This window comes from Microcaecilia unicolor, chromosome 4 (assembly GCF_901765095.1).
Source record: "Microcaecilia unicolor chromosome 4, aMicUni1.1, whole genome shotgun sequence".
Lineage (NCBI taxonomy): Eukaryota > Metazoa > Chordata > Amphibia > Gymnophiona > Siphonopidae > Microcaecilia > Microcaecilia unicolor.
In genome coordinates this window covers 100,795,464-100,810,760 of record NC_044034.1, presented here as the reverse complement: position 1 = coordinate 100,810,760, position 15,297 = coordinate 100,795,464, and the positions used below count along the sequence as shown (strand labels likewise).

Below are 15,297 nucleotides of genomic sequence, written 5' to 3'. Positions count from 1 at the left end.
AATTTGCCTTCAAGTGTGTAATTTTACCCACATGTTGGGTGTGCACTTTGGTCAAAGCCCATTTCTGTGGTAAAGAATTGTTTTCTGTGTGCAAATGGATTTGAAAATTACTCTTTGTTGTGTAAATATTCATTTATTTATTTTCAGAAGCCGAACCAAGAATAATGATTGTGGTATGGAGTGCTTGGTACCAAAGAATTGCTACAAAGGACCTACAAAAAATTAGAACAAAAGTCAGCTTGAGGTAATATTATGTTTTTTCTTATGCATCTGCAGAATAGGACTGAAAGGAGCAAGGGTTGACTGCCTTTTGTAGCTGAGTGCTCAAAAATGGCAGAGTTGCCAATAGTTGGACAGGAGAGTTTTCCCTCTCCATCTATCAGATCATCTTTCTTGGGCAGGGGAATTCTGCAGCTGAACTCAGCCACTCAGGCATTGCTTCCCTTTATAACCTACAAGCATTCAACCTGTCCCTCCTGTCAAACCACCAGGTTGTACAGGAAACATACACACAGAAAAGCTATGGAAATGCAATATAAATAAAAAACAAAAAACTTATCTCCCAAGCTTCACCAGTCAAATGCTTTACCATAGCAATGCCATAGTTCACGACAAGGCAACCCTGTTTCACATAACTGCTTCAGGGGAATATCCTGTTGTATGGCCACAAACAATATTCTGATATGGAAAATGCAGAAACAAGACGCTAACTTTCCTTTTCAGCACTGAAGTTCTCCACCTTCAACAAGAACCAATCAGAAGGCACACAAAAAGCCCGCCCACTAAAAAAACTTGGACCATTCAATTTGTACATTCAGTTCATGAAATTCTAGTGAAATTAAAGAAATAGATTCATTTCTGCTCACGTTGTCTCAGAAATCTCCTTTCTATACTGAAGTTTTGTACCTTAGAGTCCAAAATCATGTTCAAATTAATTTGCAATCTGCAACAAGAGGGGGGGGATCCATTTTACCCATCCGCAGGCAAGAACGATGTTCTCTAAGTCTTACTTCAGGCTTCTGGAAGTCTGGCCGATATAGATCAGGCTACAGGACATGTGGAAGGGGCATAATCAAAAGGGACGCCCAAGTTTTGCTGGGACGTCTTCACAAACATCCAGATGGAGGGGCGGGGAAACCCATTTATCGAAAACAAGATGTGACGCCCATCTTTGTTTCGATAATACGGTCGGGGACGCCCAATCTTGAAATTTAGGTTGTCTCTAGACTTGGTCGTTTCTGATTTTCGGCGATTAATGGAAACCAAGAACGCCCATCTTAGAAACGACCAAATGCAAGCCCTTGGTCATGGGAGTGAGTCAGCATTCGTAGTGCACTGGTCCCCCTGACATGCCAGACACAACCAGGCACCCTAGGGAGCACTGCAGTGGACTTCATAAATTGCTCCCAGGTACGTAGGCTCCCTTATCTTGTGTGCTGAGGACCCCAACCACCCCCCCTAAAACCCACTCCCCACAACCCCCGATCTGTTTTTTTTGGCCACAGAATCTTTTTCTCCCCACGATTGAGAGTAAATGGGAGTTTTTTGATGTCTGTGTTGTTTCGGAGGAGGGAGGAGCCAATGATGACAGCCATCAGAGGGGAGTCCTAAATATAGGTTCCCTGTGCTTTTGAGGCTAATTTGTATAATTGATTTAGATTTGATAATTGGGTCAGCCCCATTGCTTAATCTAACTCTCGGGAAGAGTGTATTTATACTGATTTTCAGCGCCTAAATTATGCATGACCTCTCCTCTTAGTGTTTATTCTATAAACCGCAGTCGAACTTTAGGCGTGGCTTATAAAATACTGCTTAGGTGGGTGGTTTTGAGCGACAGTTGTTAGGCGCCATATATAGAACCTAGCCCTGAATGTATAGGCCTTTTTTCACTGTGCTTCCCACATCCCAAATCACTTCCCTTTTGCGGACAGATATATTTCGATGTTCTATGAGTAATCTGAAAGCATGTATCTGTACAGCTACACAGATTTTTAAAAAGGTGTTGGTATTTGGTGCCACCACAACCAGCCACATAAATGCATTTGAATATTGGTCTGGATTACGCGTAAAGGTGGCCAGAAAATATATCTGTTCAGGAGGTATACATACTTATCCTTAGTAGGTTTTTTTAATGTTATCATTTTCTTTCTGTCTCGATCATTTATATTTCTGATTTCCCCTATCATTTATGTGTGTTACAGTGTGATGGGCAGTACATTCCCCTCCCTAGTCTTCAAGGCATAGCGGTCTTAAACATTCCAAGCTACGCAGGAGGCACAAATTTCTGGGTGGAACCAAAGAAGATGATGTGAGTATGGCTGTAAGGAAATAGAATATTTCTAACAAAAAATAATGCACTTCAAAAGTTAGATCTGAATTCACAACACCTTCGTTCTAAAACTACACACTGACGTGAATCTCTTATGCACATTTACAACCACTGTGTCCACGCACACGTGCTGAGAATGAGAGGAAAAACAAAAAAATAAAACAGAATGTGACCTTTGCCTTCCCACTGTTATTATTTCTAATAGTTTTTACAGAGTCCAAAAAGACAGGTGAACAGTATCAAATATAAACGAAGCACACAAAAAAAAAACGCAAACACTGGGCCTTCAGGATTCAGAAAAATGTTAACCTTTATTCCAAAACTGACTGGAATAAAGGGTTAACATTTTTCTCAATCCTGACGGCCCAGTGTTTGAGTTTTTTGTGCTAATAGTTTTTACAACCACATGAGCAGATATACCAGATTAATTGCCAGCAAGCCATTGTCAAGCAATTCTTTTTTCAGTTATCCTCTGTACTTCTCACTAGTTCTTACCAATGTACTAAAAAAGAGTGAGCCTCTTTTGTAGAGATGCGATGCTTTGGAACTTCTGTTGACTTGTTGCATATTTGAGATCTTGCTGGTAAAATAACAAATACGTTTTACCAAATAATCGTCATTTGTTAAAACTTTAATAGAGCTTAAAATAAAGAAATATTTAGCAATTAAAAAAAAAAGTAGATTGAGGGAATTTGGAAATTGAATCATCCTGTACTTACAGGCCCTGCCTGTCACAGGGATGGCCTGGAGAAGAAGGAGCACTGATGCTGTGAGCTCAGATTAATTGCATGTCATTGCTTAGTCAGTCTGTTGGTGGTACTACTTTCATCAGCAAAATCCGAAGGTCTGGGCTGTTCGTAGCAGTGGAGTATAAATGGTCTGTATTGGGTACAGAAAGGAGATAGCAGATGAGTCATTGACAGGGCTGCCAAGAGACTGGCCGGGCCTGGGGCTTGCCGCCACCCCTCCTCCCCCGAGGCCGCCACACTGCAGTTCCCAGTCTCCATCACCCGCCCACCCCCGGCCCCATCGACAGCCCCACCTCCGTCCGCCACCGGGGCCGGGCCCCCTGCATTCAAATCACAGCACCTCACCTCCGTGTGAAAGTGCGCAGCGGCAGATGCGCCTCCCTTTGGCCTTCCCTCCCGATGTCACCGCCCTCCGCGGAGTTACATCAGACGAGGGCGGGACACAGGGAGGGAAGGCCCTAAGGGGAGGTGACTGCCGCTGCTGCATCTTTCACACGGAGGTGAGAGCGCTGTGATTTGAATGCAGGGGGCCCGGCCCGATGGTGGACGGTCCGACTGAGCCGAGGGCAGGCGGGTGAGACCAGGAACTGCGGCGCCAGCCCCCCTTGGAGGCCCAGGCCCAGGGAATTTTGGCCCCCCCCCGCCCCCCCCCCCTCCTTGGCGGCCCTGTCATTGAGCTTCAGAGTGAAAGAAGAAGACGAATGCTTTGAGTTTGGGTGAATGATTGAGGTACAAGCTAAGACAAGGGTGGGCAACCTCAGTCCTCGAAGGCTTCACCCAGTTGGGCTTTGAGGATTTCCCCAATGAATATGTATGACATCTATTTGCATGCACTGCCTCCATTGTATGCAGATAGATCTCATGCAAATTCATTGGGGAAATCCTGAAAACTCGAATGGGTTGGGGGCCCTCAAGGACCAGCTGACCCACATCTGAGCTAGGATGAGAGAGGATTTAAGGTTTGCAGAAGGTGGGGAATGAGTGACAGAGAGAAGAAGAGGAGTTATTGAGGTTCATAGGGTGTGGGAATAATGGGAAGTGATTTCAGTTTGGAGGTACATACATGCACTGCCTAGGGGCATCAAGAGAGAAATCCATCACTATTGTGCTAGGCTGGGCGTTGCGATTCTTATAAAAAAAAAAAAAACTAAGGCTTAAGTTAGAAAAGAAAAGGACTCTTTATTTCTCACTAGCAAAAGCACAAGAAATATTATTGGCTCTTGGCATTAGTAGTTTTACAGAACAGAGTCTAACAATAGGAAGGAAAGTTTATTCCTCATTGTCATACAAAGGTCACAGAACAGACAGAAAGAAAGGAAGGAAGGAAGAAAGAATCTTAGCTATAGGAGAATAGTTTGTATGGGAGGGGGAGAGTACCCCCCCTGGAAATAGGCTGTGGCAAGGATATGAAACTCGCCTGCCATCCAGACTATTTCAGAATCTCTTTAGATGCACAGTTACTTATATACCCTTCCCATCACAAAGGCCACCTCATATATCACCCAGTCAGCAATCCTGCAAGTATATAGGAGACCTGTGATAAGGCCTTAGTGTCCTTGCCACACCTCTGCTCAGTAACAAACAGTTGGGATGTCATGACAATGGGGGGGTCTTGTCAGTTTGTTTGTACAGAACAGTTGGTTGGGATGTCATGGCAATGGTCTTGTCAGTTTGTGGTTAGCCAGAAATTCCTGTCTTGTAACTATCAGTGGAATCTCACAGAAACAGACAGACAGAAATAAGCAGACCCAAATGAAAAGGCCAGAAAATTCCAGAACACTATCTTTCATGGGCTAGAAGATCCTGTCCCCACAGAACCAGTAAGAAATCACAGGAAAAGGAAGAGGATCCTAAGGTTAGTGCAGTGTGCTGAGAACCTGGGGAACTGGGTTCAATTCCCACTGCAGCAACTAGTGACTCTAGGCAAGTCACTTAACTTTCCATTGCCCCAGGTACAAAATCTCAGATTGTGAGCCCAGTAGGGACAGAGAAAGTACCTTTATATATAAATGTAAGCCACTTTGGCTGTACCACAGAAAGGCAGGTATCAAATTCATGACTTTGACCCTGATGAGACTTGTACAGGCTAGGGGATACCCATGCCAGAAGCAGGAGTTAGAAGATCCATTCTAGGCCATGAACACCAATGGCACAAAAGTAGCAAGACCAAGCATACTAGAAGGAGTAACAAAACCAGGTACAGCTTGAGGGATACCCTCCCAGAAGACCTAATACTGACTGAAGATTCTCTATACATATCATTGGCTAGAGCCACACGATCTGACATGGGCCGTTGGGATCCTCTGCCCATGGTACCATAAGGATTTAGATGTTCCAATGTGGGATCTCCTGTGCATGGTACCAGAAAAGCCATGAAAGCAGGGGCAATCCCCAACTGCTTGGTGCCAGAGGAAGCAAGACTAGGCATGCACCAAGAAATTCTCATGCCATAAATTTCCCACTTTTTATATGTAATTAAGAACAGATGTACCATAGAGAACATTATCATTTTTCTTACTTTATTGCTAGTAAGATCTAATTGACAGCAGCTCAAGGAACTTTGCAAATACTTCATTGTCATCGAGCATTCACTGAACATTGCAAAATTCTCTCCTTGATTTATTATCTTTTAGATCACTTTATTGAAGTGCATGTTTTACTATTTTGAGGTCATCAAGGACAGTGTTAACATTTCTCTGCCATACTGATTATTTATCACAGTAATTCGCAGCATTCTTTTTATAAACATATTAAGTTTTTCCATCAGCCTAATTTTATTTAGCAAAGCAAGATTATGCTTTCAATGCATCTGTTTGGCATTTTATGAAATATTTCACTTTATAGCTAGCAATAAAATACTAGATAATAAAAAGAAACCTTAATTATGTTTTTCATTCCCCTCTTGATTCTACTTGTCTACTTTTTCTAACTCTGGTGTCAGACTTTTCCAGGAATTTAGTACAAATGTTATGTGACTTTTTGGTAGGCCCTGCAGTCAGTTTTTGAGTAGTTGTAACAGCTGTTTAATGCATTCCCTACTGAGCAGAATTTGAGAGCCAGCTTAGTCTGGCCCTACAGACACAACAAAGATTCTTTGCTGATGGTTGTTGTTAATGAACAGATGGCTGGGGGGAAGGGGAACTCTGAAGAAAATTAACAACAATATCATACTCTTGGATTCTTATTAATTTGCTTATTTAAAGCAAAAGTTGACGTCAGCCAGCCAGCTTGCAAAATAAGGAGCCCTTTTACTAAGGCGCACCTAAAAGTGTCCTTCGCTGGTATAGGCGCATGTTTTGGACGCACGCAGGTCCATTTGCTCATTGCACCTGGAAACAGCATTTTTTTAATGCCAGAAAATGGACACGTGGCAAAATTAAAACCAGCGGGTGTCCATTTTTGGGCTGAGACCTTACCGCCACCCATTGACTTAGCGTAAGGTCTTATGCGCTAACCAGGCGGTAAGCAGCCAGCGGCGTAAACTGCCAATTACCACCAGGTAAGCACCATGCGGTAGAAAATAGAAAATATTTTCTACCGCGTGTTTTGGGCACACGTCAAAAATGGAATTACCGCCCGGGGCACACAGTAGCCGAGCGGGTAGTGCCAGTTTGATGCGCCTAGATGCCTCCATGCCTTTGTAAAAGGGCCCCTTATTTTTTTAAATAGTTCTACTTTATTCCCTTTATCCTGCTCTTTAATTCCTCTTTTCCTGGTGGATTTGTTTCCTTCAGTAGCCCAAGGCTGGGGGGGGGGGGGGGGGGGGGGGGGGGAATTGGTCCTGAGTCTATACCTCTTGCTTACTACTAGCAAGAGTCTACACAGTAGAAGCAGAAATTTTCCTTTTCATTCAGAGCTAGAGCACATCATCTCCACCATGAACCTAACCATCCTTTAGGCACTGATGATAAGAGACTCAAACCTGATCTCGTAGCACCTCGGCAAACAGTACTACAGCTGAAGCATGGTTGCAATATAATTTTCCTAGGGGGGGGGGAACGAATGCATAGGTCATCACATTAAAAATATATTTATTTGCTGGTTCAAATTTCATTGCAGTGTTGGTCTCAAATTCTGTTGCTGGAATCAAACTTAAACCTTAATTTGAGTGGAAAACAAGTTGTTTATTGCAACTACGTATTTCTGTCCTGTTTATTGACAGTCTCAGTACTATTATAATGTGAGGCACTACTGGAACAGATTTTCAGATTCTACCTGTTAGTGCACTGGACTGAATACAAAGGAAGCCCAATTCAAATCCCACTGCTGCCTCTTGTGATCTTGGGCAAGTCACTTAACCCTCTGTCGCTTCAGGTACAGATGTAGATTGTAACCTTCCAGGGGCTACTACTGGAAAAAGGTGTGAGCTAATCCAAATAAAGAAAGAGGTCGATATTCAAAGTGATTTAACCTGCCAGAAATGGCACCTAGCTGGTTAAATGGCTTGTGTGGAGCTATCCGCTAATATTCAGTGGCATTTAACCGGTTAGTTTCTTTCAATTGTTTTACAATTTATAGCTCTTACAGACACAGAATTGTACCATCAGACTTGTCACAGGCATGTAGAGGATAATTCTGTAAAGGGGCGCTTACAATGTGCATATTTGAAGCCTATTCTTTAAAGAAAAATAGACATCTACTTTATAGAATTCTAGCGTAAAATGCCAAGGACACAGTCATGTTCTAAGCACACCCACTTACACTGGCTATAAAGCTGGTATAAATGATCACAACCTGGACAACTAAAGAACACATGCCCAAACTTTGCCTTTGTGAATGCCCATCTGCAAACTATGCACCAGTGCATTTAGTGGCCATTTTACAGAATACATCATTTCTCTTTCCCCCCCCCCCTTCCCCTTTCTTGCCAACTCAGTCTAATGCAAAAGCATCATCTCCCTAACTCAGCTTTAAATACAACTTCAACCTCACTTAAAAAGAGTCAAATTCTCCTCATGTACATACACAGGAGCACGTATGGAGCAACTTCTCATTTACAAAAGAAATATGCACATCTTTTATACACATGAGGCTACATTCCGTTCTCTGTGTTCCTTGCACACACACAGTCACAACATCCAGGCAAAACTTTGCTGCAAATTGATCTCTATTTCGTGTCTCCCTTCTATTTTTCTTCTCCATCTACATGCTTCAGATACCTCTCAGTTTCACCCCTGAGACCCCTTTCCTGGGCATGGCATATCCTGTCAGTCCCTGCTCCTGCCCTCACCTCCCCCGTCAGAGCCTTAGGAGACTGCTAGTACAAGGACATGGTCAAAACACTCCCTTCCAGTCCCCCACAACTGCTTCTCCTGGTTTCTACATGTGCTTCGTTTCTAAACAAGTATCGGGGCATACGCTGTCACCTTTTCCGTACACTTCTTACTTCTTTGACTGCAGCTATGGGTCCAAGGTGGAAGTAAGGAACATATCATAGTAAATTTAAAACAAATCGGATAAACCTTTTCTTCACCCAACGCATAATAAACTCTGGAAGTCGTTGCCGGAGAATGTGGTGAAGGCAGTTAGCTTGGCAGAGTTTAAAAAGGGGTTAGACAGTTTTCTAAAGGACAAGTCCATAAACCACTACTAAATGGACTTGGGAAAAATCCACAGTTCCAGGAATAACATGTATAGAATGATTGTATGTTTGGGAAGCTCACCAGGTGCCCTTGGCCTGGATTGGCCGCTGTTGTGGACAGGATGCTGGGCTCGATGGACCGTTGGTCTTTTCCCAGTGTGGCATTACTTATGTACTTATGTATCTCTGGATAGTTTAAACCAGGGATAGGCAATTCTGGGCCTTAAGTGCCATAGGTAGGTCAGGTTTCAGGATGTCTACAATGGTTATGCATGAGATAAATTTGTATGCAAACCTATCTCATGCATATTCTTTGTAGATATTCTGAAAACCTGACCTGCCTGTGGCACTCAAGGATTGTGCCTATCCCTGTTTTAAACATATTTATAGAGGAGGGGTTCCTCTGGTTTGCAGCGATACCTCTTTCCACTTTGTCCATCTTTACTACTCCTACTCCTCCTTTTCTTTCCCACTATTCAGAAATCCGTATGTCATGCCTGCCAGTGAAGATAGTTGTGGCTGACAATGCACCATACCCGCATTAAATAATTATTATTGAAATAAACAACACCCTTTTGTACTTCAGAAAAGATTTGGTTTTTATAAAAGTACAAAATGTATATCACTCATAAAGAGCTTGTATTATTTGCTGTTGTTTGCTTGCTTGCTTCTTAGATCTTTGGTGCACCATCATTTGATGACAAGATTTTGGAAGTGGTGGCGGTGTTTGGCAGCATGCAGATGGCTTTTTCAAGAGTGATCAAACTTCAGCATCATAGGATAGCTCAGGTAAGAGGAGAGTATACTGCATTTCTTGCTGTATGGTGTTATTCCACCATTAACCTGCTGCAATAGACTGAAGAAAATATTTTTTAAGGTATACATTACTTAATAAAAGGTTGACTTTGTTTAGCTTTTCAGCTGCCAAGAAACTGTAATAATAAATGAAATAGTCTAGCTTCATGCCTTACACAAACTTGGCTATAATACATAGCTCTTAATTGTCAGCGCCTCTATACACAGAGATAGACAGCTTCAGGAATATATAAGACTGTGAATAACATGTTTATTATATGCCAATATATTTTTCAGTGTCGGTCAGTGAAGATCACCATACTTGGAGATGAAGGGGTTCCAGTGCAAGTGGATGGAGAAGCTTGGATCCAACCCCCAGGAGTTATTAAAATTGTACATAAAAACAGAGCTCAAATGCTGACGCGGGACAGAGTAAGTAATTTTGCTTTCTTTTTATTAATTCTTTCTCATTTAACAATAGTTTTATTTGTTTTCTGATAAGTAGTTATGAAGGAGCCATACAACTGTTGGATGGCATCACTCAACTGTGAGAATACAATTGGTCTCTTTGTCCTCAGAGAAAATTGCAAAAAACTCTAGGGTGTTACTTTTTTGCCTCACCCTGTAGATACTTTCGATGACCTGAATGCATCCTTATGTGAGTATAGGCCTTCTCAATGCTCAACAAAGGCAGCTTATCTCTGATTAGGAGATAAATATTGATTCTTGAACTTTTTATGTTTTAGAGATACTGTATGTTTAGGTTCCATAGGTCTAGGATGGGTTTGAATCTGCCAGTTTTCTTTATTACTAAGAAATATCTGGAGTTAAAATCCCTACCTTCTCTCCTGTAGTCAGGAATTTGACTGGATTGGCTAGCAAGAGGAAGGAGATTTCCAGCCTGAGCAAGTCCTGGTAAAGGGATGGCATGATGTTTGTTTTTGGTGGACAATTTGTGAGGGGGTATATAGACTGTGTCATGTCCCTCACCTGTTCTCTGTAGTCTCAGCAGCATTCTGTGCTAGGAAGAATCTGTTTACTTCCTAAAAAAAAACTAGCACTTCCTTTATAACCATGCAAGAAGGTGCTGGCTGATGTCATCACTTCCTGTCTGGTATAATATAGGAAGTTCCTGACTCCCAGCCAGTGCCTTTGCAACAGGTCTCCTAGAGTTGTCTAGTGTGTGTTGCAGCCTTGTTCCAGCCTGTGTCCTGTTCCTACATTAGTAAATAAGTGTTGTCATACTGGGACAGACTGAAGGTCAGTCAAGCCCAGTATCCTGATTCCAACAGTAGCCAATCCAGGTCATAATTACCTGGGAAGATCCCAAAACAGTACAATACATTTTATGCTGCTTATCCCAGAAATAAGCTTTAGATTTTTCCAAGTCCATTTTAATAATGGCTTATGAACTTTTCTTTTAGGAAGCTATCCAAACCTTTTTTTTAAACCCTGCTAAGCTAACTGCTTTTACCACATTCTCTGGCAACAAATTCCAGAGTTTAATTACATGTTGCTTGAAGAAATATTTTCTCTGCTTCATTTTAAATTTACTACCTTGTAGCTTCATTGTGTGCCCTCTAGTCCTAGTATTTTTGGAAAGAATAAACAAGTGATTTACATCTACCCGTTCCACTCCACTCAGTATTTTATATACGTCTATCATATCTCCCCTCAGCCGTCTTTTTCCAAGCTGAAGAGCGTCATTAGCCTTTTTTAATTCTTTTCCTGTGGAACTACTTCTTGTGGACATAGCAGGATTCTGCACAAAGCCAAAGACACAATAAAATTTTGCAGTGAGTAATGTGAGGATGACATGATTTTCAGCAAAAATAAGTAAATATTGAACAGCCCTAAGAAAGAATATGTCAGTAAGAAATTCTGAGTTTGTCCTTAAAGTGGACTTACCAGGGTTTTGCGCAATACTCTTCAAATATGCTTGTTCCACCAGAAAACTTATGTGAAAATGTTAGACCTGCCTTGAAGCAGGTATAACTTTGTGTGAGATCTTTTGGAAAAGCAGTTTTATAGAGGCACGTAGACACACACATAATGCTGATTTACATGTGTAAATGGGCTCTTACAAAATTCATTTAAGCTTAAAACTACACATGGTGCAAGCCAATACATACTTGCACAGTAGCCCCTTGCTCTATAACAGGTTGCCTAAATTTCAGCATGGGTCATATTTCTCTTGTTAAGCCAGATCCAACCTGCTGACTGTCCTGTTTTATATGCAGAAAAAGGGCTTTTATAAAATTGCACAGCTGTATTCATGTGTATAAGTAGGCATCCCAACAAGTTTGTACTTGTGTGCATATCTCACCAGATTCTATATATCGTGCCTAGCATTCCATGCCAAAATCCAAGCATATTCTATAACAATGCACGTAGCTTAATTGACTTAGGGCACTGTTTACTAAGGTTCGCTAGCCTTTTTAGCACACGCTTAAAATGCTAGTGGACCTATAGCGTAGCTTAGTAAACAGGGCCCTTAACAAGGCAATCAGTGTTTTTAACAGCACTTAACAAGCAATAATGAGCACTAATTGGCAATAATTAGAATTTACTTGCATAACTCGCTAAGCATATTCTATAATGCACAGCTACTAAATTCTAATGTGATGAGCCAAAAAGGGGTATGGTTATGGGTGGGAAAATGGGCATTCCAAAATTTATGTACACTTATAGAATATGCCTCTCTGCGCCTAAATCTATGCTCCAATATTAATGCCATATTTCCCTTGGTGTAAATGGATGTATGTAGTTTTAGGCACTGGGATATCAACTAAGCGTATTCTATATACCGGGCCTGATTCTATATATGGTGCCTAAAATTAATGCACATTAGGCAATTACGCCTAAGCATATTCTAAATACCGTGCATAAATCTACATGTGTTATTTAGAATGCACTTAAGCTTAGTTCATGCAACTAAATCTGCGCACATCCGTTTACACCAACAAAAAGCTGGTGTAAATCCTTGCCCATAAATGTATGTGCAATGGACTGTATTTTAGATTTTGGAAAGCCTATGAAACGCCCATTTCCATGCCCCTAAACACTTCCCTTTTTGCCTGCATGTGTTAGAAATTAAGGCGCAGTACATTATAGAATACGCTTAGCAATGTATGCGTGTAAATTCTAATTGTTGCCAATTAGTGCTTGTTATTGCTTGTTAAGAGCTATTAACACTTAGCAGCTTGTTAAAATGATCTACGCACGTAGTTATAGAATATACCTAGATTTATGGGCAGAACCGCACCTAACTCAAGGCTCGCTATGTAGAATCTGGCAGACTGTGCGTAAATCTATGTGCCGCTTATAGAATACGCTTAGGTGGGAATGTATTCCACGTACATTTTATTTTTCAGGAGTCATATATAGAATCTAGCTCATCATGCATAGGTGTTTTCTGGAGTGTAGTTTGAGTGGAGCAGGGGCAGTGTTGTGATGTACATTTTGTTTTTTAAATAAAATGCACAGGAACACATAAAGAAAATATGCACCCATTTATATTTTCTTCAGAGCTGGTGTAAAGCTGATGTATAAACAATTGCACATTATTAGGGTGATGCTGAGTTGGGGGGATTCGGAACTGGCGGCAGTGGGGTTTGGGTGATCAGAGTGGGGGGTTTGAGATCAGCAATCTAGTCCTTAGTGGAGCACATGACCTGGTGCAGGCGGTAACAGTCCTTGGGCACTTGATAACAGTGATCATAACTTGATCAGATTTGATAGAATCTCTGGAGTAAGTACACAAAGGAAATCCAATAAGATAGCATTTAACTTTCAAAAAGGAGACTGCGATAAATGAGGAGAATGGTTAAAAAACAAAACAAAAAAAACTTATTGGAGCAGCTGCAAAGGTCAAAAATTTACATCAGTCGTGGATGCTATTCAAAAATAACATCCTGGAAGCCCAGATCAGATATAGTCCATGTATTATTAAAAAAAGAAGGAAGGAAGGCCAAATGACAACTGGCACAGTTAAAAAGTGAGGTGAAGGAATCTATTGGAGCTAAAAGTAAATCCTTCAGAAAATGGAAGAGGGATCTGACTGAAAATAATAGGAAAAAGCATAAGGAAAAGGAGGAAGGAAGGCCAACTGACAACCGGCATGGTTAAAAAGTGAGGTGGAGGAAGCTATTGGAGCCAAAAGTAAATCCTTCAGAAAATGGAAGAGGGATCCGACTAAAAATAATAGGAAACAGCATAAGTCAAATGCAAAGCGCTGATAAGGAAGGCAAAGAGATACTTTGAAAAAAAAACTGTGTTGGAGGCCAAAGTACACAGTAAAAACTTTTTCAGTTATATTAGAAGCAAGAAGCCTGTAAAACAATCAGTTGGACCTCTAGATGACTGAGAGGTAAAAGGGGCACTCGGAAGACAAGGCAATAGTGGAGAGATTAAATTAATTCTTTGCTTCAGTTTTCACTGAGGAAGATGTGGGAGAGGTACTAGTGCCAGAAATGGTATTCAATGCTGATGAGTCAAGAGAAACTGAAACAAATCTCTGTAAACCTGGAAGATGTGATGGAGCAATTTGAAGAGTAGAAAATGGCATGGACCGGATGGCATGCATCCCAGAGTACTAATAGAACTGAGAAATAAACTTGCAGAGCTATTGTTAGTAATATGTAATTTATCTTTAAAATCAAGCATGGTGCTAGAAGATTGGAGGGTGGCCAACGTAACGCCAATTTTTTAAAAGGGTTCCAAAGGTGCTCCGGGAAATTATAGACTGGTGAGCCTGACATCGGTACCGGGCAAAGTGGTACAGACTATTAAAAAGAACAAAAGTACAGAGCATATAAATAAGCATGGATTAATGCAACAATGCCAACATGGATTTAATGAGGGGAAATCTTGCTTCGCCAATCTACTACATTTCTTTGAAGGGGGGAATAAACATATGGATCAAGGTGAGCTGGTTGATATTTATTTGTTACAATTGTATCCCACATTTCCCCACCTATTTGCAGGCTCCAGATATCGTGTATCTGGATTTTAAAAAGCACTTGAGTGATGTCTTAAAATAAATTTAAAAAAAAACTAAACAAAATGAAACAAAAACAAAGCCTTAAAAAGCACAATGTGCTAAAAAGTAAATGGACTTCTACTTTAAATATATGATCATTTAAACAAAAGTTCATGTGCTGTGCATAATAAAAAGTAAGTCCCCGTCTTTATATTATGCACAGGACATGAACTTTTTTTTCCCCACTTCCTTCTCAAGTTATGTGGGGCTAAATACTTATAGTATTTTTCCTTTGATTTATTACTGTTCTTTGTATGGTATTGTTGGTTTATTTTCTCTCTCTGTAAAGATTTGCAAAATCTTTAAAAAAAAATTGTGTACCCTCATATCACTCTTCCGTGGTTTATGCTATAGGTGATATGCAGGATATAAATGACATAAATATAGCTGTACTAAAAATCAGTAAGCAGTGCCTTTGTTTACTTGGTTTCCTTAGGAATTATATACATATTGAGAATTAATTATTTTCATTAAGGGGGGTCTTTTACAAAGATGTGCTAAATGCTAGAGACGCCCATAGGAATATATGGGCATCTATAGCATTTAGCACACACTTACTTTTAGCACATGCTAAAAACTCTATCAGATGTTGTAGTATTAATGCCAATGTATATGTATATATATATATAGTCAGAGTACATTGACCTTTCTGTTAACTGTTATTGTCATTGGTACTAAATTTACAATATGTTATAAAATCAATAAAAAACTCTAGTGCGCCTTACTAAAAGGACCCCTTAACTTTCAACCAGATGATCTGAAATCTGGTTTTACTGGCACTGTCACTTTGACATAATTACAA

General features: G+C 40.8%; 1 protein-coding gene across 1 annotated transcript in view; it reads left to right on the top strand.

Annotated features, from left to right (window-relative positions):
* The window catches only part of DGKH (diacylglycerol kinase eta), a 676,008-nt gene that overhangs the window by 565,796 nt on the left and 94,915 nt on the right, over positions 1-15,297 (top strand). The window contains 5 exon segments of the mRNA XM_030202410.1: positions 167-237; positions 2,202-2,286; positions 2,289-2,308; positions 9,335-9,448; positions 9,752-9,886. Of these exon segments, the coding sequence (XP_030058270.1) occupies positions 167-237; positions 2,202-2,286; positions 2,289-2,308; positions 9,335-9,448; positions 9,752-9,886 (425 nt within the window).